Source organism: Peromyscus eremicus, chromosome 20 (genome assembly GCF_949786415.1).
Source record: "Peromyscus eremicus chromosome 20, PerEre_H2_v1, whole genome shotgun sequence".
Classification (NCBI taxonomy): Eukaryota; Metazoa; Chordata; class Mammalia; order Rodentia; family Cricetidae; genus Peromyscus; species Peromyscus eremicus.
Genome location: NC_081436.1, coordinates 20,190,760 through 20,214,944, shown reverse-complemented (window position 1 = coordinate 20,214,944; position 24,185 = coordinate 20,190,760). Strand labels below are relative to the sequence as shown.

Below are 24,185 nucleotides of genomic sequence, written 5' to 3'. Positions count from 1 at the left end.
ACCAAGAAAAGTTGGGGGAACTCCTGAAGTGGGTATGGGTGTGGGTGTCTCCGTTTCTCACTCCCAGAGTGGAGGTATCTGTTTATAAGCACACTATGGACACACATCGGCAGGTGACCCTCAGGTTCAGCCACTGAGGACCATAGCTCCTGTGACTTCACTGCACATCATTCTGTTGTTAGTGAAAAAGGGTCCCTCTGCATAGCCCTAGCTGGCCTGAAATTTGCTCTGAAGACCAGGCTGGCCTTGAACTCAGAGATCCACCTGCCTCTGAGATTAAAAGCATAAGCCACCTTGGGGCTGGAGAAATGGCTTAGTGGTTAAGAGCACTGGCTGCTCTTGCAGAGGACCCAGGTTTGATTCCCAGCACCTACATGGTGACTCACCACTGTCTGTAACTCCAGTTCTACAGGATATAATGCTTCTTCTAATCTTCAGGGGCATCAGAAACACATGTGGTACATATATATACACACACCACATACAGGCAAGACATTCATACACATAAAATAAATAAACAAACCCAGTTTAAAAAAAAAAAAGCACGAGCCACTGTGCCCAGTGTGGTTTTGTTTTTGTGTTGTATAATTTCATGCAGCCAAGGTTAGCCTCAAACTTGCTATTTCGTCAAAGATGAACTCAGACTCCTGATCCTCCTGCCTCCACCTCCTAAATGCCAGGATCACAGGTGTGCACCACCATGCTAGTTTATGTGTGAAAGATTTACAACACGCCCCCACGGTCAGGCGTGTTCGCATATGCCTGGCGGACACTTCCGCCTAGCCAGGCCCAGGTCAGGATAGCCATTTCCGGGTCAGGGCATCTCGCGGGACCGAGATGCGTGACGTTTCACTGGCCACGTAAGCGTGCAACGTGGCCATGTGATCTACGCGCTTGCGTGTAGTAGTGACGCTGATCTGTCCACGCCCAGCCTTTAAAAAATCAGGCGCCATGCTCCTGGTTCCTTCTTCTCCACACACGTGTTTCCCGCAGGCCTGTTCACTCTCTGTCCCTTTACCTTTAATAAAACTCTTTGTTAGCGGATTCTGTCGTGTTTCGTGGCATTTCCTTGCTGGGTAAGAACACAACGCAGCCAAAAAACTAACATTTTGGTGCCGAGACCGAGCGGGCGCTTCCAGGAGCCCTGCGCCTGGAAACCCGTAAACCGGGGACTGCAACACTCTGCTCCGTACGCGACAGACCGCTCTCCATTTCGCCTGACCGCAAAAATTCCATGCAACACCGCTTTCTCCGATTGGTGAGTCCCCCCATTTTTTGGCCAGCGTAAACGGTTTCCTGAATTTGTGAGAACGACCGTTGATCGTCTGGCGCCTCACAATTATTCTTGAGACGGGGGAACCCCCGGCCACGGTCTTCATTGGCTACGGTCGGCCCCTATCGCAGGCCTGAGATTTCTAGCCCTCTCCCACGTCTGCAGCCTGAGATATATCTCGCGTTGGGACCACCGCCGTTGGGTGCGTCCTGGGGGCCACGTGGGGCCGACGCGTTCATCCGACTTGACGAAGCGGCAGACGCTGTCTGGATTCCCGGGGAATCCTTTCCTCACGTGGCGGGAGGCCCCTGCTTCTGTGGCTGACGAGCCAAGGAGCAGCTTGTGCCTGGTATCCGTCCTTGGCCTTGGGGACGCCTGGGGCCTTGGCTCCGGATCACGTTTGTTTTTTTTTCTTTTTTATTTTTTTCTGCCTCTCTGCTGCAGACATGGGAAACAAGGCTTCCAACCCTGTTACTCCTTCCTCTCCGTTAGGCTGTCTTGTTGAAGCTTTAAAACCTCTCAGTTTAATGCCTCACATAAAGATTCCTAAGCTAATTCGTCTATGTTCTAAAAAATGGCCAAAATATGCTTTAGAAAACAACAAAAAATGGCCGCCAAGCGGCTCCTTAGATCCCGATATTTTACGGGAGTTATCTAATTTCTGTCAGCATTCAGGCAAATGGAAAGAGTTGCCCTACGTAATAGCGTTTTTCTTTCTGAGTGCTAAACCGTCTCTTCTGGATTCCTTCTCTCCTGCTCATATGCTCTTAGCTATGCCTGAACCGGAAGATTCTCTAACTCCGGAATCTCTGACTCTAGATCCTGCTAACGAACCTCCACCTATTCGGCCTCCAGCTCCGGCTCCTAGAACGACTGTTCCTACCGCTCCTCTTCCGGATTCTTCTTCTAAAGCTGTTCCTTCCTCGGCAGCGGCCAGTTCCAAAGGCCCTGCCCTAGCTCCAAACTTCACTCCTCCTACTACCCGCTCTCGGGCTGCTAAATTGCCGGATTCCAGCCATCCAAAACCTTCCACTGTTCTCCCTTTGCGAGAGGTGGCTGGTGTGGATGGACTAGTTAAAGTTCATGTTCCATTCTCTCTAGCAGAACTCTCTCAGATAGAAAGTAAGCTGGGTTCTTATACTTCTAATTCTGCTGCATTTATTAAACAATTTCAATATATAACTCAATCTTATAGTCTCACCTTTCATGATATATTCATGATACTTTCTAATAACTTACTTCCTGAGGAGCGCAGGCGGGTTTGGGAGCAGGCTAGGATTCACGCAGATGAAATCCATCAAACTAACCTTTCACACCCTCCAGGAGCTGAGGCGGTTCCTGACCGGGAGCCACACTGGGATTATAACACCCAGGGTGGCTGTCTAGCCAGAGATAGGTTTATTACCTGTCTCCTGACAGGTCTCCGTAAGGCTGCCCTAAAACCAGTAAACTATGAAAAACTAAAAATGGTTATTCAAGATAAGGACGAAAATCCGTCTCATTTCCTAGAGCGGCTCACCAAGGCTCTACTTCAGTTCACTAGCTTAGACCCAGAGAGCCCGGAGGGCAGGCAGCTGCTAATGACCCACTTTGTCTCACAGAGCTTCCCTGACATTAGGGATAAACTTAAACGTTTGGAGAACGGCCCTCTAACTCCACAGGCAGATATGCTGGCGATAGCATTTAAGGTGTACCATGGTAGAGATGAAAAAGCCCATAGAAGGAGCTGCCAGATGCTGGCAAGCACTGCCCGACCGCCTCCCCGAAAGCCGTCTGGTCCCTGTTTCAAGTGTGGGAGAGAAGGCCATTGGGCCCGGGCTTGTACCGCCGGCCCACGAAGGGCACCGACAAAGCCTTGTCAAAACTGTGTCCTGAGAGAGTTTTGGGGGCCCACTTCTCCTGCTCGTCTCCCTATTGTCGGGGTTGGGGGACAGCCTTATCTACCTCACCAGACACCACCACTTAATTGCATTTTCAGGGGCATCCCTCTCACACACACATTCTTAGTGGTGCCAAGCTGCCCTGTACCTTTAATGGGGAGGGATCTTCTAGCTAAGGTAGGAGCTTCCATTTCTTTCGCTCCACACATTCGCCTCATCCCAGACGCGCCAGCAGCTCCTTTACTTCTAGCTACTCACTCTTCTGACTCTAAAATTCTTTTCCCCTACCAGATTCTCAGGTAGACCTCTCCTAGCTACGCACTCTTCTGACTCTAACAATTCTTTTCCCCTACCAGCTTCTCAGGTAGACCCAAAAGTCTGGGATACCCAGAACCCTTCTTTTGCTAGGCACCATCAGCCTGTTATTATCCAGCTACAAGATCCTGCCAGGTATATCACCCAAGCTCAGTATCCCCTCTCACTCTCAAGCTCCAGAGGACACCAGGATCCACTGCCTTGTCACCAATTCCAGAGGAATAAGGTATCACCCCTTCATTTCCCAACCAGGGCCACACAGAGCCGGAGGCAAAAAAGGACCATCAATATCCAGGCGCCTTTTCTATGTCAACAGTATCTTGTCAAACAGAAGGTTCCTAGCCACAGCACGGAAGGTTCTCAGCCACAGCACGGATGGACAGCGGCAGAACTTCATTCCAGGACCTGCCCACCATCATTCCAGGACTTCACAAGATACTCTCTCATCCCCCTGCCCCCAAGAGCCAACCAACGCCCACTATTCAGCTGGAAGCAGTCTTTGAGAGAAACGTCGCCCCCATACCCAGTCAACCACAATTTTTTTTCTTTTTTAAAAAAGAAAGAGTCAGGAATGAAAGATTTACAACACGCCCCCACGGTCAGGCGTGTTCGCATATGCCTGGCGGACACTTCCGCCTAGCCAGGCCCAGGTCAGGATAGCCATTTCCGGGTCAGGGCATCTCGCGGGACCGAGATGCGTGATGTTTCACTGGCCACGTAAGCGTGCAACGTGGCCATGTGATCTACGCGCTTGCGTGTAGTAGTGACGCTGATCTGTCCACGCCCAGCCTTTAAAAAATCAGGCGCCATGCTCCTGGTTCCTTCTTCTCCACACACGTGTTTCCCGCAGGCCTGTTCACTCTCTGTCCCTTTACCTTTAATAAAACTCTTTGTTAGCGGATTCTGTCGTGTTTCGTGGCATTTCCTTGCTGGGTAAGAACACAACGCAGCCAAAAAACTAACAATGTGGTGCTGGGAATTGAACCCAGAGCTCTGTGCATACTAGGCGGGCACTCTACTAACCGAGTTACAGCCACAGTCCTGTTCCTGCTTGTTTATTTGTTTTTTTTTTTTTTTTTTTTTTTTTTTTTCTTTTTTGTTTTTTTTTTTATCCCCCCACCCGCCTCCAGGGCAGCCCGGAGGGGGCGGCCGCCACCCTGGTAGCAGGCGGGCGGGAGTATTTGTTTGTTTTTTTAAGCCAGGTCTCACTATATAACTCTGGCTGGCCTGGAACTTGCTATGAAATCCAGGCTGGCCTTAAACTTGCATTGATCCTCCTGCCTCAGCTACCATAGATGTTTGACACCACACCCGCTCCTTCTCAACCATTGTCAAGATACAATTCAATCACACTGTGCTTGGTTGTGCTCCATCACCATTTTATTGATCGATTGTAGTGGCGGATGACCTTGAACTTCTGATCTTCCTGCTTCCATTCCTCAAGTTCTGGGATTCACCAACAAACTGGGTTTGTTCAGTGCTGGGGACCAAACCTAGGACTTCACGCACACCAGGCAAGCACTCTACCCAGAGAACCTCTTTTACCTTGAGTCTTGGAGACTTGAGTCTGTTACTTCTCAGCACCCACTGTCACCATCCCATTTCTTCCCATGAGACTCCGGAGCCACGAGCTCCACCAACTCGGTTTTGCCCTAGGGTGGAGGGTGATGGATCCTGGGGACTGCACAGCCCTCTGGGGTCAAGATGAAACCCCTCCACACTTTGTCCCTAGTCCCAGCTTGCCTCAGCAGTAGTGGGGCAAGGTACAAATATGCAGATGTCACCCAGAACTCAGAGGGAGTTTTCTTAGGCAGAATGGGTGGTTTGTAGGTTATTGTCTTTGTGGCAAAATCCGGAACAGGAGCCTGAAGCTGAAGCAGGAGTAATGACCCCAGCTGAGGACAGGACACAAGCATTCTGACTCTGGCTTAAAGGCACAGTAAATTTGCTGGATCAGTGTGAGATATCTCGTAGGGGAGTAGAGAAAGTTGAGGGTCTGTGTGACCTTTAATGGACAACAGATCCACGAGCCACCAGGGGCAAGACGTTCGGAACAACACAGCTCAGGAGCTGGTGTGTTCAAACTTGGGAAGCCTGGCTCTGAGCTGTTTATTTTAGGTGTATTTAAACACAGCACAGTTTGCTGATATCTGTCCTTGTTTTGAGCAACAAAGCAAACTAAATACAGATCAGACGTGATTGCCTTGAAACTCTCTGTAAAGTACATTCAATACCTTCCATAAAGATGGGTTCTAAGATTGACTGAGAAAAACAAGTTTACGCGAAAGCTCTAGAGGAAAATCTGGTACGGGCTCTGGCAACAAATTACATAAAAGTCACCAGGCTAAACCACACTTTTGCTCCAGCCTTCTAGGCAGAAACAGGTTTTACATTCCTCCCTTCGAAAGAACAACTCCATGCGCTAGACATTCCTGGTCCCCCTAGTGCATATCTGTGAGCACACAGATCTCCATAGCCCCTACAGGGAAACACCTTGGCACTGGCACAGAAATGTTCTTTCCTGTTCCAGAGACCAGGCTCAGAACCAGGGAAGCTGATGGCGTCATCACAGCCTGAAGCTGGAAGCCTAAAAACCAGGACACCAGAGAGAGTCCTGCTGTTGGCAGTTCCAGCTTGAGCCTGGAGGGATAATGGCCGAAGTGGAAGAGTGTGACCCAACCCTGCCGGAAGAGACTATTTCACCCTGTTTTGAGCCTCAGGGACTAGACCATGCTAAGCACTGAAGGCAGATCTTCCCCACCTGGTCCACACAGGCTCAGTGGTTAACTTCCCAGGTGTACCCCAAACAATGCTCTACTGCTTCCCAGGGATTCCTCAACCCTGTCAAGTCGACATCCAGATAGACTCAGGCTCTCTCTCACCATTTGATGGACATTTAGTTTGTTCCCACCTTGCAGCTGCTCTAAACTCTGGCTCAAGGACTCTGCCTCCTCTACCAATGTCCACCTCCAGGTGTGGCAGCTACTTCTTGGGAGAGGCCGCCTCCCTGTTCTTCAACTCTGCCCCGTCTAATGACTTGTTATGCTTCTTTTCCTACACCCTACATTAAATTCTCTCTCCTGCAGGGGGCGGTGGTGGCACACGCCTTCAATCCCAGCACTCGGGAGGCAGAGACAGGCGAATCTCTGTGAGTTTGAGGCCAGCCTGGACTACAGAGCGAGATCCAGGACAGGAACCAAAACTACACAGAGAAACCCTGTCTCAAAAAACAAAAAACAAAAAACAAAAAACAAACAAATTCTCTCTTCCTTTTCTGATTTTTTGAGATAGTCTCATGTAGCCCAGGCTAGCCTCAAACTTAATGCATAGCTGAGGCTGGCCATGAACTTGTGATCCTTCTGCCTCTACCTCACAAATGCTGAGCTTACAGGGTGTACCACTATGCTTTGTGCATGGAATTCTTTGTGATAAAATAATTGGCGAGGTTCCCGGCTAGACCTGCTGTCTGTTTTCTGTGACTGTAACAAAGGCCCGAGGTTTGTTTTGGCAAGGAATTGTAGACATCCCAATCCACAGCTAGGTAGGTGTTAGACCGCTGATGGAGCCCTGGATGTCAAGGGAGGGCACACACTGCTTACCACCTGCCAGCGAGCGAAACGGGAAGGGACTGGGTCCCACAATCCCCTAAAGACCTCCCGCCAGGCCCAAGTGCTGAGAGGTTCCATTTCCCAGGAGTACCACCTTTAGGGACATTCTACACTGAATGAGAGCAGGGACTCTGCTCATTCATTCAATCACTTGGGGACTCTTCCATTCCTTCAGCAAGCAGTCATGGGTCTTCCCTGAGTCAGGGCTCAGGCCAGATGGTACCAGGCTCGTGGATGGATCAGACTCTAGAAGAGCTCACAGTCTGATGGCAGAGGCAGTCAGTGAGAGCAGCTGAGAGGGAGCCAGTCCTTAGGTCACTCCGCCTGAGGCTCTTCCTTCCTTCCTCTTCTGTCTGCTTTTCTGATGTGGTCCAAAAGTTGCAAGTCTTGCAACTTCTGGATAATGTCCTGGCAGACATCTGCCTCGGACACTTATGTGGCCCTGTTTGACTGACGGGAAAGTGGCAGTAGCTGAATTCTTTACAAACCACAGCCCAAGGAGGGCTGAGACACCTCTGGCCTTGGACTAATGTGAGGCAGACGGGGTCTTCCGCAAACCACTGGGCTTTTCGTTACATCAGCTTTCAGGCTGTTGTGGAACCAATCCATCCTGGACATATATTCAGTTCTCACCTGGTTGAGTAACAGCCAGATTCCTCTAGGGTCTCACTTACTTCTCTCCTTGGCAGTTGGTGAAGCTGGGTCGAGTTTGAGTTCTGTTGGTGTATTAAGGACATTAGGAACGGCTTCTGGTCCCCACTGACTGTCACCGCTAACTGGTTTCCGCCCACTCAGACTCTCCTGGAAGTATTTGTGCTAGCTGGTTTTATGTCAACCTGACACAAGCTAGGGTCATTTTGGAAGAAGGAACCTCAGTGGAGAAGATGCCCCCACCAGACTGGCCTGTGAGCAAGCCTGTGGTGGTGCGTTTTCTTAATTAATGATGTAGGTGTTCTGGTGGGAGCTCCACCTCAGCCCCTGGCACCCATATACCCAAAGAATCTGGAATGCTCTGGTGGAAGTTTCGCTTCAACTCCCCTCCCCCATCTCTCTCTCCAAACCTGCCCCCTCAAAGCCCACCAAAAGCCAACCCCTCCGTGGGGCTGCTCAAGACCATGCCTACAGGTTACTTAAGGCCTGGTAGCCATATTTGCCATGTGACTCTTCCTCTGCCTTTCCAAGGGTCACCCAGGATTGCTTTGCTCTGTTCATTAAACCTGGGTTTATTAATTCAGTTTGGTTGGCTGGTGGCTACCCAGCAACCGGGGATTTAAAATTTATTTAGTGCCCAACCTGAGTAGAGTTGAGTTTTGCAGCAACCACGTGCCTTCCGGCCGTTGAATGGACTCGCTCTATGAGTTATCCACATCCAAGCCAATGGCCTCTAAGGGGATCCGGGATCCCTTCTGTGCCTTCCTGCCAGTCCACTTGCCAAGCCACCTCAGTGCCAGGCAACTGGCCCTTTCCAGGGTAGAGATGGTCTCTGCCTTTTGGGATTCCTTGTTTGAGAAACATCTTGCTTAGGGATACCCCAAACCCCTACTGTTTTGGCTCCAGACTATCTCAGAGGATGCTCTGTCATAGTCTCCAGGTCTCAGGCTAACAGCTTGTGAATGTATACTTCCGGGTCCTTTGCGGGTGGGGATGGGGGCGGAGGGGGGGGCTCCAAAACAGCTTGACCACACAGCTGCCATGACAGGCTTAGAGGCCCAGACACAGCTTCTGGCAGGCAGGCAACATCTGGACCCAGGAAAAGCCATAAGCTGACCCCACAGACAGAGTCCAAGCTCCGAGCTTGAAAATAAAGGCTCTTTGCTTTTACATACAGGATTCAGTCTCCATGGTGGTCTTTTAGGGGTCCCAGCAATCTGGGCATAACGTCCAAGTTTGCTCCCTAGACACCCTGTGACATTTATCCAAACTGAGGCTGTCTCACTGTAAGTTTGTTTGAGCTCCTCTGGACAGGTTCATGAGCACTGCGTTCCTGCCCCCTCCCTTCCTGCCTTCTATGTCTCTGCCCTTTCTCCCTGACCCAGGCTTCTGCCTGCCTGTGTCTCATGCTTCTGTCTAACTGCTCTCCCAGTTCCCCGACTCATTGTTTTCCTGGATGCTCCCCTGATGTTTGGTCCAGCCAGCTGGGACTCATACCTAGCACATGGCTGTTCGCTCCTCCTCCCCCAACAGCCTGGGAGACCCACAGCTTAAGCTACAGCCCACTGTGTTCTCCACATGGCTCTTGCCCCTCTGCCAACCACCCCCTTTGGTTCCTGGTTCCCATGCTCTTTCCTCACCCCATATCCACCCTAAAATTCTACCTGCCCACTCCGCCCTTAAATCCATTCTCCTTCAGTATGCTCCAGTATACCTTTCTCTCTCCTAAAAAATCTCTTTTTCCAAATTTCTCAACTTGCTGTTCCAACTCACTCAACCGGACAGCATGTACTGCTCCAGTGTTCTTCACTTTACCTCCGCAGCCCCGGGTAGCAGGCTGCCCAACCTGGTAGGAGCCGCATTATGGCCGGGAAATGTCTTTTATTTTAAGTTGGTCATCTGACACGGTTTCCTGGGGAAAGTTTATATGTCTTTCTGTTGAAAGTTTTGTTTCCATTAAAATCCTGTCTACTTTCTGTATGTGGACAGAAATGTATAAACGTGTGGCCACTCACGCTTGTTTTAACTTGTCTCGGATGTCTGGATTTGCATGTTCTATGTCTTGGTTATATAGCTCAGCGGATGATTACAGCTAGCTGCCTTGGCTGGGGATCTGCCTCTGGGCTTTGCTGAATCTGATGTCATGAAATCTGTAAAACTCCAGATTAGAGCTGCTCTGGAAAACACCATGTGGTCTGCCATGGTGAGGATGCAGGTGCCATGATGGTTTACTGAGATATTAAGGCTGCACCTCTGCATCCATGTACAGGCGGCCAGATATTGTGGCCTTAGAATAAGCCATTGATATTACAACTAAATTGTTTGCAATGCTAAAACCTGATTTTGCCTTTTATATCTTAGGACCACAACTGAAAACTAGAGACTGAATCTTCTAGCTTTTACTACCATTGGTAAGCTGTAACTAACTGGGAAAACTGTGTACCCAGATTTAACTTATATACGCCCTCAAAGTTAAGCCCAAACAACATTTGTCTAATTTAGATATACCTAACAGATTTGTTCCTCTGGTCTTCAAACACCTTTAAAGATCTGAGAATTTAATATAAATTAAATTTATATTAAATATTTAATATAAAAGCCCTTTCTGATAGACATGTCAGCTCCTGACAGCATTCTGTATCTTCTCCAAGATGGATGGCCACAGAAGAATTTCCACCTGGAGGCTTATGGCAAGGCTGGCCACACAGTCAAAGGCTGCCTTACAGTGCTGCCGAGATCCTGTCCAGACTGTGAATTAAGTGGAGTAAGGGGGATTGATTGCCCCACACTGCAAAGTCAAGGCGGGTCAGTCTCCCCAAATTCCTACTCCACAAAAAAAAATCTGTCGGATCTTCTGGGCTTGGCAGCTAGATAAAGGCAGATACTGCTTCTGGGGCTTGTGTCCTCAAACACCAAGGAGAGACTTGGGATTGCTGCCTAGGTAGCTGGGAAACTTTCTCACTCCTGCTCATTTACTTTTCCTTCTCAGATCTGATGGTGTTTGATGACCAGGGTACTAACAGACTTGCAAGTTTTACAGCTCTCCCCCAGCCCCAAGGCTACAAGCACCTTGGTAGCTCATTAGTGAGTTTCCTATTAAAAGTACAGACAGGTATGCCTTATTCGGAGACTCCATACAGGATAAACTGGCTTATAAATGCAGTTTTGATAGACAGATAGAACACTGACTACAAACAGTTTTTAGGGGTTCTTAAACTTCTATGGATTTTTAACCCTTTTGCTGTGACACCAAGATATAAGTCTGTTCCAGTTGTTGTACAGACACCTGCAGGTTCCTGCACAGGTGTGCCTCTCCTGCCAGACTGGTGCCAAGGCCAATCCACAGGGGGTCCTCCAAATGTGCCAGCCCTTGTACCAGCTCCCAGGACGCCAAACCAGGTGAGTACTGACAGGTTGATTTCACCCACATCCTCACTCATGAAAAGCTACGTAATCTCTTCACTCTTACTGACACCTTTACAGGATGGATGCACTCCCATCCTCCAGGGAAACAGAAGATGTGACGGATCCTGTACTTCTGGAACACATCATCCCTCGATTTGGCGAGCCATTTCCCCAAGCTCCTGGAACATCAGCGCTGGTACCACCCCTCCAGACTCAAGGGCATATTAGCTCTTCCGTCTGGCTCATTCGCCGTTGCCTCTTCTGTACAACCAGGGCACATCTCTGTTTCATTCTTTCTGGCAATCATATCACTTTTCCCATGGCTAACCCCACACATAGGGCAGGTGTTAGTAATCTGTTCCTAGCAACTGCCTTCTCCACCTCCTCAAGAAACCTGTGCCTGAGGTCTCCAGGATGGCTGTTAGCAAGATGCTCCTCCACTCCCACCTCCTGCTGAATGTGAGCCCACCGACTCAACTTCCCCTTCCCTGTGTCACACCATGCCCGCAGGAAGTAGCCAGATTTGAACCTGTTCCCCTATACCCAAAGAGTCTGGTGGCAGCTCCACCTCAGCTCCTGGCACCCATATACCCAAAGAGTCTGGAATGTTCTGGTGGAAGTTTCATCTCAACTCCCCTCCCTCATCTCTCTCTCCCTAAACCCACCCCCTCAAGGCCCACCAAAAGTCAGCCCCTTCCCTGGGGCTGCTCAAGACCATGCCTACAGGTTACTTAAGGCCTGGTAGCCATATTTGCCATGTGACTCTTCCTCTGCCTTTCCAAGGGTCACCCAGGATTGCTTTGCTCTGTTCATTAAACCTGGGCTTATTAATTCAGTTTGGTTGGCTTATTACATTGGTGGCAGCGGATATCCAGCAACTGGGGATTTAAAACTTATCAGTAGGAAGGCCCAACAATATGGATAGTGCTACCCCTGGGCAGGTGGTCCTGGTTCTGTAAGAAAGCAGGCTGAGCAAGCCATGGAGAACAAGCCAGTAAGCAGCACTTGTCCAAGGCCTCTGCCTCAGCTCCTGCCTCCATGTTCCTGTCCTGTCTGAGTTCCTGTCCTGACTTCCCTGGATTCTGGACTAGAAGCTGAAAGATGAACTAAATCCTTTCCTTCCCAGGTTGCTTTTGGCTGTGGTGTTTATCACAGCAATAGAAACCCTAACGAGGACAGGCTTGCCCCGCCCCCCAGCATAGATCACATTTGAATCTTTGCCAAATCCAGTCCTCCAGCCCCACAGCAGCATTCCCAGCAGGCCTAGCGCCCAGCTGGCGCTAAGCAGAGGTCTGTAAGAAGCACAGCAGGAAAGCAGACTTCCAGGAACAGGGCCCACAGTGCTCACCCATCCTTGGCCTCTGCTCAGGCACTCAGATGGAAGGCGGTCCAATTTAATATTTAAACAAGAGGCTGAATGTTGATACAGCAGCCGGGGAGAAATTAGTCCCTTAGGCCTGGGCTGCTGGGAAAGACTACCCTGCTGGCCAGTGCTTGGCTGCCTAGCCTGGAAGATTCATTAGGTAATTGACAGAGAGCTTGCCTCCGGCCCCTATGGGTTCTCTCTTCCTGAGCCCTGGACAAAGGCATCTGTAAATAGACTAGTTAGTGAGAAACCATGGGGGCTTGAGGATCTGATTTCATGTCCCCAGGACATGTTCCACCCAAGGTACCCCTCCCTTTTCCTTTTTCAGAATCCAGCTGCACAGAGAATCTTCTGACTTCTCCATAAAGAGGCAGCCCAAGGTTGCCAGGGTATCCGCCCACTGTGGGGTTGGCCCAGGGCAGGGGAAATGCTTGCAGGGTATCTGGAATTAGGCCCAGGCAGAGGGTAAGGGACCCTGCAGGGAGTTGTGTGGGGTGGTGGTGGTGGTGGTGGTGGTGGGGTCCGGGGCTCTGTCCAGGTGCAATGAAGTGATGAGGATGTTCAGCTCCGGACCACACAAGCCCTGCCAGCCTGCCTCCATCTACCGCTCTCTAAATGCAGAAAGGGTCTAGACTGAACCTCCGCTCCCCAGTGTGGAAGGTGGGGTGTGATAATAAAGGGTTTGGGGGCACACAGTGTGTATGTGCCAGGTACCAACTAACTCCTTTGACAGCCCCATCCATGCTGGGAGGTGGCATCACTCAGCTCCTCTTTGCAAAAAAGGAACAAGCCACACCTGGCCACAACTCAGAGCTGGCAAAGGGGCTCTTTAGCCGGACATTAGGGAGCCTTTTTCCAGCCCAGGAAGTGCATGAACAAGGCATGTGATGGTGGATTGCTGGGATCCCCTCACTGGGTCTCAAAGCCTCTCAGTCTAGGAATGAGTCAGCTCTTGTTGGCCAGGCAGGCCCTGCCTCCCTATTCTCTGTCTATTCTCCAGGGTATGATGTTATTTCTGGTGTGCTGTATCTTGACTGGCAGTTTATGGCAACTGGATTAAAAGGCCCAGAGTGGAGTGGTTGGGCGAGACACAGGCTGTTGAATGAAGGTAGGTAGAGAATGCAGAGGAACCTCGGCTCAGTGCTACCCATTCTTAGAGCATCTTTCATCTCCCTGCTCTTGGATGCAGCCCAGCTAAGCATGACTCAAGGAAGATCTGGGGCCAAGGCTGCCGCCTGGATCCATCTGGAAAGCCAGCCCACAGGCCTTCAGAGAGGGCTGCGGCTGTGTGTCAAGGAGTCATGTGGCCATGTCTCAGATTGATGATGTGCACCAGGGAATGGTAGACCACGGCAGGCCCCTTCTGGACCCTTAGCTCTGCAGGGGATACAAACATTTTGAGACCCTCACCTGATTACACGGGATTCTGAGTCCAAGCCTGGGAATGACCCTGAGATGCATTTGGCAAGTTCTCACTCTCAAGACCTCTGCTAAGACACTAACCTAGGATGACCCCCAGGTGCTGCATGGCAGGGCGAGGCCCAGGCCCAGAAGGCTTCCTAAAAGGCAGTGTGCGTGCGTTGTGGGCAGCAATGAGAGCTGGTGATGGAGATGGCTGGAGAGGCTGCCGGCAGCAGGCCAGGAGCACCGTGCCTGTCAAGATTCGGCTGTGAGAGTGAGAAGGGGCCAAGCATAGGAGATTAGTGTGGGTGAAGGAGGAGGTGGGCCAAGCTATAGAGGGCCTTGAATGCTGGGCCTAAGTGTTAGGCTTTGTTTTGTAGGCAACAGGGTGCTATGGATGAGCTTACGGGGAGGGAGTGATGTATTTCGTTTGTGTGTTAGCATGTTAGGATCTCACCATAGGACGATCATGAGGTTAAATAAGGCCAACCTGAGAGAGCCTTTCACTTGTTCCAATATGTAGTCACATATAGTGTTTGTGTTGTTAAAGCCCGTAATTCAAAAACAGAAGAAATTTAAAAAGATTGGTGGAGCTGGGCACAGTGGCTCACGCCTAGAATCCTACCTCTCGGGAGACTGAACGGGAGAATTGCTATAAATTCCACACCAGCTGGCTGTGATTGTAGAGATTGTTGTTGTTGTTGTTGTTAACGTGCATGTGTGTATGTGCTCCTGTGAGTACAGGAGCTATTGGCGATTCCTTGGAGCTGGAGTTACAGGGGCTTGTGAACTGCTGCTCACCAGGGTGCTTGGTCTTCTGGAAGGGGAGCAAGTGCCTCTCATGCCTTATACTCCTAACAGATGAGCCGTCTCTCCAGCCCCTACAGCTGAACTGTCTTCAAGTGACATTCTGATTGACTGGAGAAAGACCTGGCTTACAGTTCACTGTCTTCACTGAAAACCTCATCCGCTCTTGAATACCTTTGGAGGCAGGGCAGCTCAGCCCCTTTCTGAGCTGTCCAAGCCTGTGTGCAGGCAGAGCCCGGAGGCTGATATGTCTCCTGGCTTGGCTGCTAGAGAGCAGCCCAGGGATCCTGGCAGCCCTCCTGCCCTCCCACCGCCCACAGGAATGGCCAGCCATCAGAGGAAAGAGTCAGCTGTGACCGCATAGATGCTCCTGTGGCCCAGCCCTGGGACTACATAGCAGGTCACTTCCAGGAGTTCCCAGAAGCTTGGCCGGGCTTCCAGGTGAGGCCAGAGTCCCCTCCCATGGCTGTGACTAGCCCCGAGTCCCCTCCCATGGCTGTGACTAGCCCCTAGCCTCACACTTTGCTGTTCACATTGAGCCCCATGTAGGCTAAAATAGATCTAGGCTTATTGAGAGGTAGGGGCTCCACTTCTGTGATTTGTGTGCCTTGAGAAGTGAGATAACACCACAGGCTCCTCTCATGCCATATTGGCCGGCCACCCAGTTCTAAGCCCAGCCTCTCCAAGTGAGTTTTGTGACCCATGAAATGGCCACCCTCCAGCTCCTTTCCTGTCTGTAGAACGGCGTGTGCTTGCCGAAATCCACGTTCACAAATGTGCTATGTGAGTATGAGGTACTAGACGTTGGTCAGTCACTTTTATTATAGCCTCCAGTGTCTACAACAGGAAGGGGATGTAAAACACTTTTCCCAGACAGGCAGTGGTGGTGCACTCCTTTAATCCCAGCACTCAGGAGGCAGAAGCAGGCAGACCTCTGTGAGTTCGAGGCCAGCCTGGTCTAGAATGAATTCCAAGACATCCAGAGCTACACAGAGAAACCCTGCCTTGAAAAACCAATAACCAAACCAAAACAAAAAGCAAACCAAACCAAACCAAACCAAAGAACACTTTTCCCAAGCCAAAACAATTTCCACATCCCCTGCACACTGAAATGGACTGTGGCAGCTCTTCAGAGCAGTGCCCCAAGGGAGGAAAGATGGAGTTCCCAGTGAGCTCTGCCCTGCCCCTTGGGCTCAGGAAGCTGGGAGAGCCCCACCCTTCTTGGCACTTCTACCCAGGCTTCTCTGAGCTCTGCCCCTGGCCCCATTTGACTTCCAGCTACCTTAGGATGCTTTCCCATGTTCCAGGCTTGCTGATGTAGCTCATTAAGGTCCCAGATGCTACTAAGTCTAGAATCACTTGCCAGGCCAGAACACTGGGCAAACTGTATCCACCAGTCTCACCCTGGCCTTCAGGGGCAGGTGCATAGAGGTGGCACATGCTCCCCGTGCCAGCTTTGATCTCCTCTGAAGTTGGCAGCAGCAGCTCGGGGCCATCTTTCCTGCCGGCTCGCTCATCTCGCCTCCCTGGGAAAGGCAGTCACAGTGCTGATATAACATGAAGGCAGCCCAGAGGGCCCTCACAAGTACGTCTTCATGGCTTCATGTGTCATGGGGCAGTAGCGGGCGTGTAGCTGGGCCAGCAGAGCCTTGGACGTGGAATCTAGGTGTGTACCCTGACTCTTCTTGTTCCACACGTGAACGGCGTAGGTGGCATTGAGCAGCCGGGCCAGCTCCTCAGGGCTGATGTCTTCAAAGTATTTCTTCCAGTCCTGCCAGGGGATGGGGTAGAAGGCCTCAGGGGGCAGGGCAGTGACCCCACGACAAGTGTGGCTCTCCTCCAGGCTGCGGGTGGAACACCACTTCTTGAAGACCCGGGTGAGCAGTTGGGGGCCCTGGTGGCCCCAAACCAAACCATTGTAGTGGTCCACAAAGTCACGCATGCACAGGGCCAAGAAGTCATGGTGTCGTTCGAAGGCTAGGAAGGCTCCATTGAGGACGTATCGGGATTGAAGGCCCAGCGTGTTGGTCAGGTTCCTCAGGTTCTTGAGGACGATGAAGTCTGTGTCCAGGTATATGCCACCGGCCTTCCAGAGGAGTGCGATCCTAGAGGCGTCAGACAGTACTGGCAGCCAGTAGGGTTCCCAGCTACGCTTCGTCTCCAAGTACCAGGCTGCTAATGGCGTGTCCCGAAACAGCTCCTTCAGGTCCAGAGGTTTTATCTGGACATTGGGGAAGCATCTCATAAGAGAGATGCCAAAATTCTGAGGCAGGTCTGCCTTGGTTCCGCGCAGTCCTTTCATAAGCACCACCACTTGGGACTCTGGGTGTGCCCTGGCAGCTGACTCCACAGAACACATAAACAGGAAGCTAGGGTTGGTCCTGTCTGAGGTCTCTAGGAAGAAGATGTTACCTGGGGCAAGGATGCTAGGAAAGACCAGCTGGGGGCAGGAGATGTCCACTGGCAGGCTATTCTGTTGTCCTTGGTCCTTGGGTGCACCCACAGTGTGCCAGTAGATCATGATGGAGACAATGAGTGTGATCTTGAAACAGATAATGAAGAGGGTGAAGACTCGTTGTCTGGGGGTGCCCCTGAGCATCCTCAGCAGGCAGTCGGGGGACTTGAACATGGTCTCCCCAGATCACAGCAGGAGATGCCCACGAGGATTGACTGGCCTGTAAGAAATGAGGACCAGCATTCAGGTTGGCTGGCTGCAGGGATCCCTGACTCTCAAGAAACGTGTTTCCTGCCAACATCAGGGAACTATTAGCTTCCAAAGCCTGGGATCTCTGGGACCCAAAAGGCATGAACTGCACCGTGGCCAGCTGGCTGCTCACCTGTAAAACAGGAGTTGTGGACTGGAGCCTGGGCAAGGTCCTTTTTGTCTGGTGTAGTAAACTTGTGAATGTCTGGGGACCAGAACCAGTGTCTTTCACAGTGTGCAGCCAGAGTCTAGCAGATACAAGGACAGTTAGAAGCAACAACTTTGCCTCATGGCACCCTAACCCTGACAAAATCTGCCTCTCTTGGCCTACTGGGGTGGTAGTGTGTCCTTTGACCCCACCCCAGCCCACCCCCGGCTCCATGAACAGGTCTTGGCTCACTCAAAGACAGGCTGCTCAATGTCTCAAACACATTGGCGTAAAGACCTGGGCTCAGGATTGCAGAGATACCCCAGAAGGTAAAACACACAAGCAGGAGGACCTGAGTTTGGATCCTGAGAACCCATGGAAGACAGGAACAACAGCACATGTATGTGACCCCAATGCTGGGGAGGTAGAGACAGTAATACTCAGAGCAAGTGGTCTTTCATCTAAGGATTTATTTATTGTATATTATTTATTTCATGTGCATGCGTGTTCTTCCTGTGTATATGTTTGTGTGCCCACATGCACAAAGTGCCCGCAGATACCAGAGGAGGCACTGGATTTCCTGGGGCTAGAAACAGGAGGTTGAGAGCTGGTATCATGTGGGTGTTTGGAATCAAACCTGGGTCTTCTGGAAGAGTCGGTGCTCATAACCACTGAGACAGCTCTCTAGCCTCAATTTATTTCATTTTTAATTAGTGTGTGTGTGTGTGTGTGTGTGTGTGTGTGTGTGTGTGTGTGGCACATTGTGTATAAGTGCAGATGTCTGCAGAGATCAAAAGAGGGTGTTGGATCACCTGGAGCTAGAGTTACAGGTGGTGGTGAGCCATCCAACATGGGTGCTGGGGACCAAACTCCGGTCCTCTATAAGAGCAGCAAGTGTTCTTAACTGTTGGGCCATCTTTCCATCCTCCTCAGACTTTTTTTTGGGGGGGTGGTCCTTGAGACAGGGTTTCTCTGTGTATCCCTGGCTGTCCTGGAACTCACTCTGTAGACCAGGCAGGCTGGCCTCGAACTCACAGAGATCCTCCTGCCTCTGCCTCCTGAGTGCTGGGATTAAAGGCAAGTCTGTTTATTTATTATTTATTTAAAGAGAGGGTCTCATTGTGTAGCCCTGGCTGTCTTAGAACTCACAGAGATCCTCCTGTCTCTGCCTCCCAGGCACTGGGAATAAAGGCGAGTTTGTTTGTTTATTTTTATTTATTTAAAGAGAGGGTCTCACTGTGTAGCCCTGGCTGTCTTAGAACTCACAGAGATCTGCCTGCCTCTGCCTCCCAGGCACTGGGATTAAAAGGGTGAAGGACTACTATACCTAGCAGACGTTTTAAGTTGGAAAGGGGGACCTTGAATTCACAACGTAAACAAGACTGGTTTTTCACTCGTGATCCTCCTGCCTCAGCCTTCCAAGTACTGGATTGTAGCTCTGCACCACCATGCCCTACTGCTTCATACGTTTGCTCCTTCAATAAATATTAACCATCTAACCAACAGAGCAGCATTTCATACATACAAACGCATCAAACCCTTACAAGCACCTGAAAGGGTTAATCCTCACCTTGGCCTTAAGGATAGGGAAGTGCACAGTCTATCTCCCTCATGCTGTCCCCAGGCAGAAAGTGGCAGGATGTGTATGGCGGGAGTGGGTAGGGTGGGGGTACAGGCCTGGGCTGTTACCACATTACTTCTTCTTGGGGAGAGAGTTGGTCTGGGAAGGGAGTGTCCAAAAGGGTGCCTGGTTCACTGGAGGAACTCAGTCTTATGCCCAGAAGATTAACAGCAACCCTGGGTCACACCATACCTGTTCTATGTTCCAGGTTGCATTCACACCCCTCAGGCCCTTAGCCACTCCAGAGGACAGTTGCATAATTCTGACATTAGGAAGTAGGAATAGAACCACTGAATGGAAAGAGGCCAAAGGACTAGGCACAGGCGGGTAGGTGCAACGGGAACCCGAGAGTTGAGTCCCTTCCGGGACTCTTCCAATGGCCATCCCACAGGGAAGAGCTGGAGTTGGAGCCACATGGACGGACACTCTCCAGGTTAAAGGGCTACTGACCAGCCTGGGCAGCCCATGGTGAGGTGGAGTCCTAGCCACCTGCAGGCATCCTGGGTACGCACACTGGGTTAGGAACCCATCTTCTATGCCAACATGGCCTGTCTTCTCGTGCTTAATGGTGCCAGCCCACCTGCAAAAGATGAAAGGCAGACAGCGAGAGAGAGCTGTAGGCCATGGGCAGCTCATTACTCCGGCTTTCAGAGCGCAGCCCTGTTGCCAAACTGAGCACATTAGCCCGTGCTCAGCCCCGTGGGAGCACTATCTGGAGGCAGGGGGACAATGCAATCGACTAGAACTCGATTCTAGGTTCAAGTGGCACTGGCTGAAATGGTACTTGGGCTGGGCTCCAGGGAGAGGAAGGAAGGGTCGGTCAAATGGAGGAGGTGTTGGCCAGTGGGAACCCTGGACCTTCCTCAGCACTACAGCCTGGAAGGGACTGTGGGATGCACTAGGGAACCTCGACCAGCTCCCTCTCAGCAAATGAGAGTCGAAGGCTGAATCCCAGCACCGGACAGGCAGAGGCAGGAGGGTCACTACAAGTTGCAGGCTAGCCTGAGCTACATAGTGAGACCTTGTCTCAAAAGCCAAGAACAATAACAATTATAAACTCAGAGCTAGACACAATGACTGGGTTGCAGGATTAGGGGGAGCGCTTGAATCCATTCACAAGTTTAGGACCAGTTTGAGCAACATAGCCAGATGCTATTTAAACACAATAAACAGTGGGGAGGGCGGTGGTGGCCCTCGCCTTTAATCCCAGTGCTCAGGAGGCAGAGGCAGGCCCATCTCTGAGCTGGAAGCCAGCCTGGTCTACAAAGTGATGAGTTGCAAGACAGCTAGGGATACACAGAGAAACCATGTCTTGAAAAACCAAACCAAACAACCAAAACCAAATAAACAAAAAAAATTTTCATCATTAGGGAGATGAGGCAAGAGGCTCAAGGGTATCCTTGACTACCTACCTATCTACCTATCTATCTACCTATCTATCTATCTATCTATCTATCTATCTATCTATCTATCTATCTATCTATAATATCTCCTTGGTTCAAAGCCAGCTTGAGCTACATGAGACCCTATCTATAACAACAGCAATAATAACAAAAACCCAAGCCAGATCACATCATAGTTTTGCACAGACCCTAAGTAATGTGAGAGACTCAGGTCTCCAAGGCCCTGTATCTGCCTTACACCCTTGACTTCACACCATTTTCCCCCTGGTTCCTGATCTAAACCGTATCTGCCTGACTCAGAACTCAAGACATTGCCTCAGGACCTGGACACCTGCCACTGTTTGTGTGGACAGCTCTTTCTCCATTCATAATTCACCCTCATGACTCAAACCTGTAGTAGAATATTATTTTCAGGTGTGTTCCTTTTGTTTATGTTGCATTTGTTTAACTCTGTGAAGCTGTGGTACTGTGCCTGTGTAAAACACCTGATGGTTTAATAAAGAACTGGTCAATAGCAAGGCAGGAGAAAGGATAGGCAGGGCAGACAGGCAGAGAGCATACATAGAAGGGGAAATCTGGGAAGAGGGATTGGCGAGCTAAGATCTAGCAGCCAGAGGGGGACGACGACGACTCCAGGGGCCAGCCCCCCAACACAGCAAGCCAGAGAAAAAGACTTACAGAAGTTAGAGAAAAGGAAAAGCCCAGAAGCAAAAGACAGGATAATTTAAGATAAGAAAAGCTGGCTAGAAACTAAGCCAAGCTAAGACCGGGCATTCATAAGTAATGATAAGCCTCCATGTGTGATTTATTTGGGAGCTGGGTGGAGGGCCTCTCAAAAAGAGAGTAAGAAAACACCACCACCACCACAACTCCCCAAGACTCCAGCGTTCCCTGCCTTCTACTCGTCTGTGTTCTCCCCAGCACTTATCCCAACATAGTGGGCTTTCTTCTCTAGGGAATTTATTTAGAAATAGCCCAGCAAGGACAGACGGTGTTTTATTGAGTGACACATGTAGAACAGGCTAGTCTCCAGCTTACTGTATAGCCCAAAGATGACCCTGAGCTTCCGATCCTCCTGCCTCCTTCCTCACAGTGCTGGGATTCTAGGTGAGTACTGCACCAGTTTATCCCTTGCAGGGGTGGAGCCCAGGGCTTCATGTAAGCAGGGCAAACACTACCAACTGAGCTACACCACAGCCTTGTGTTTCATTTTGTTTCTGAGCCAGGGTCTTAAGTAGCCCAGGCTAGCCTTGAACTCATGGTCCTGCTCCCAACCTCCCCTCTTGCTGGGATTAGAAGTGTGTGACACACATACACACACACACACACACACACACACACACACACACACACACACACAATTTGTTTTTTTGAGACAGGGTTTCTCTTTGTAGCCCCAGCTGTCCTGGAACTCACTCTGTAGACCAGGCTGGCTTCGAATTCACAGAGATTTTGCCTGCCTCTGCCTCCCGAGTGCTGGGATTAAAAGCACCCGCTCCCACCGCCTGGCTGGAAAAGTATATTTTGGGTTTGTATTTGTTCAGCATCTGGAACCCTGTCCAGCTCCTGATAGATGTAGTAAACAAATGAGCAGGTGAGGGAATTCAGTGAGCCAGCAGATCAGCGACTGAGCAGAGGGGCAGCTGCTGAATGACCCAGAGCATCTGTGAGTGAGCAAAGCTGGAGCCAAGGCCAGTGAGCTGCTTGGGACCCCAGCCAGGGCCATGCATGTGAGGGAGCTGAGACAGACCCCAAAATAGCACCAGCTCTGTCCTCCTATGGGGAGTGAGGCTATTTTGGTCATAAGCACTTTTTTGTTTTGTTTTGTTTTGTTTTGTTTTTTCGAAACAGAGTTTCTCTGTGTAGCCCTGGCTGTCCTGCAACTCGCTCTGTAGACCAGGCTGGCATTGAATTCAGAGATCCACCTGCCTCTGCCTCTCAGGTGCTAGGATTAAGGGTACCACCACCACCCTTCGGTCATAAGCATTTTTAACCCAGTGGGAGACAGACAGACATCCACCTGAATGTGGATCATCAGACATCAGTAGAGTGCACCTCTGAGTACTTGGGGGACCCCAAGTACTGGGATGCCCTGACTGTGCCATGGTATAGGGTAGAGCCCAGGCCCGAGGTGGGATAGAGTGTGCCTGACCACATTGAAAGTACTAGACTCAAGCCATACCATATTTGGTGTCAAAGCTGGAGACCCAAGAATAGAAGTTATATCCCAGGCCAAGTTGGCCACAGCTCAATACCCATGTGACCTCAGACCCAAAGCATGCTCCCAGCCCCCCCTGGGTGGGCCTTGTGGCTGCACCCTAAGCCCTGGCCCTTGTCAGAAGAGCTTGTCATGTCCCTGTTACCTGCCCCCCCCCCATCCCCAGGCTTCCTTCCCTAGGGCAGGAAGCTATTTCCAGGTAGTGTGTTAACTGGCCACTCTGCTGCTCCCATGGCTCCCTAGTATCAGGACCTTCCAGGATTCACGGCAGGCAAATGAGGCTGAGCAGAAATACCAGCTGGCAGAGAGGTGGAGCTTGGCACCAGTTCCAAGCACTGTTTTCCAACCTGAGTGCTGCACCCTTAATGGCTGTCCCTCCATCTGTTTCCCTGGCTGACCATGAGCCAGGACAGTGTCATGGGGATGGTCAGATGCAGCCCACGCTAAACTCCATCGATCCTACACCTGGGCTCAGTGCCAACAGAACGGCTCACAGAAAACCAGTGCTGAGCCAGCCGAGGGTCAGCTGTTCTGATGGTGACTCAGGCAAGGTCCCCACCCAGGCTTGCTACGTGTGGTCCCTCCCCAGGCCTCTGCAGACAGAACTTGCACCCTCTCCAGGGATCCTCATAAGATGCAAGGAATCACAAAAGATTCCATCGACAACCAAGTGGGGTCTCTTAGTGACATACCTAGGAGAACCAGGGACATACATGGAGCTTGAGGAGCTGAGTTGAGGCTGTGCAGTGGGAGACCTCATCAGCATCCAGGAACTAGTCTGCTGGGGTTTCCAGGCCACCAGACAAGTCAGGCTGGGATGGGGTGAAATCCCCCAACCTATGACGGTGTGTGGCCCCAGGAGTGGCAAGACAAAGCCCCAGGTTAGGTGAAGGCTTTAAGCCTTGCGGAACCTTCACGTCTCACTCTCTTTGTTTTGTTTTGCTTTATCGAGACAGAGTTTCTCTGTGGAGCTTTGCTGTTCTGGAACTTGCTCTGTAGACCAGGCTTAAAACAAAGCCCATCCGGCCTTGGAGAGCATGACGTATGTCTAGGGCCCTGCCTGAGAGTCAGGCCTCCACAGGCCACAGTGACAGGTGTGCTTTGTCAGGCATCTGGGAAGGGCCTGGGAAAGAAGGGACATTGGCATTAGGTCCCTAAGGCTGAGGTGCCTCGTTAACATTATCAAAGTGGACCTGGCTGCCAGGTTCTCCCAGCATCCCTCAGTTTCTACCTGGTACAGGGCCCTCCTGGCTGGTATACCTCAGCCCTACCCTCAACTTCTCCAGCCCAGGGTCTGGGTTACCTTTCCCCCACCCGCCCTTCTCTATATAATCCAGCCATTTTGGTAACCTGACTCTTTTTGGTCTACCCTTTACTCTCTTGGC

General features: G+C 50.8%; 1 protein-coding gene across 5 annotated transcripts in view; it reads right to left on the bottom strand.

Moving 5' to 3' along the window:
• Nucleotides 1–15,756: 15,756 nt before the first annotated feature.
• Nucleotides 15,757–24,185, bottom strand: part of A4galt (alpha 1,4-galactosyltransferase (P blood group)) — a 30,305-nt gene continuing 21,876 nt past the window's right edge. For 2 of the 5 annotated variants that reach the window (XM_059247442.1, XM_059247440.1), the window contains exons 2-4: nucleotides 19,630–19,759; nucleotides 17,544–17,658; nucleotides 15,757–17,381 (exon numbers count right to left, since the gene is read on the bottom strand). In XM_059247442.1, coding sequence (XP_059103425.1) covers nucleotides 16,286–17,335 — 1,050 coding nt within the window. In that variant the 5' untranslated portion in view covers nucleotides 17,336–17,381; nucleotides 17,544–17,658; nucleotides 19,630–19,759 and the 3' untranslated portion in view covers nucleotides 15,757–16,285. Of the gene's footprint in view, nucleotides 17,382–17,543; nucleotides 17,659–19,371; nucleotides 19,760–24,185 lie in introns of all 5 variants that reach the window. The other 3 variants (XM_059247441.1, XM_059247443.1, XM_059247444.1) reach the window with 3 other exon arrangements.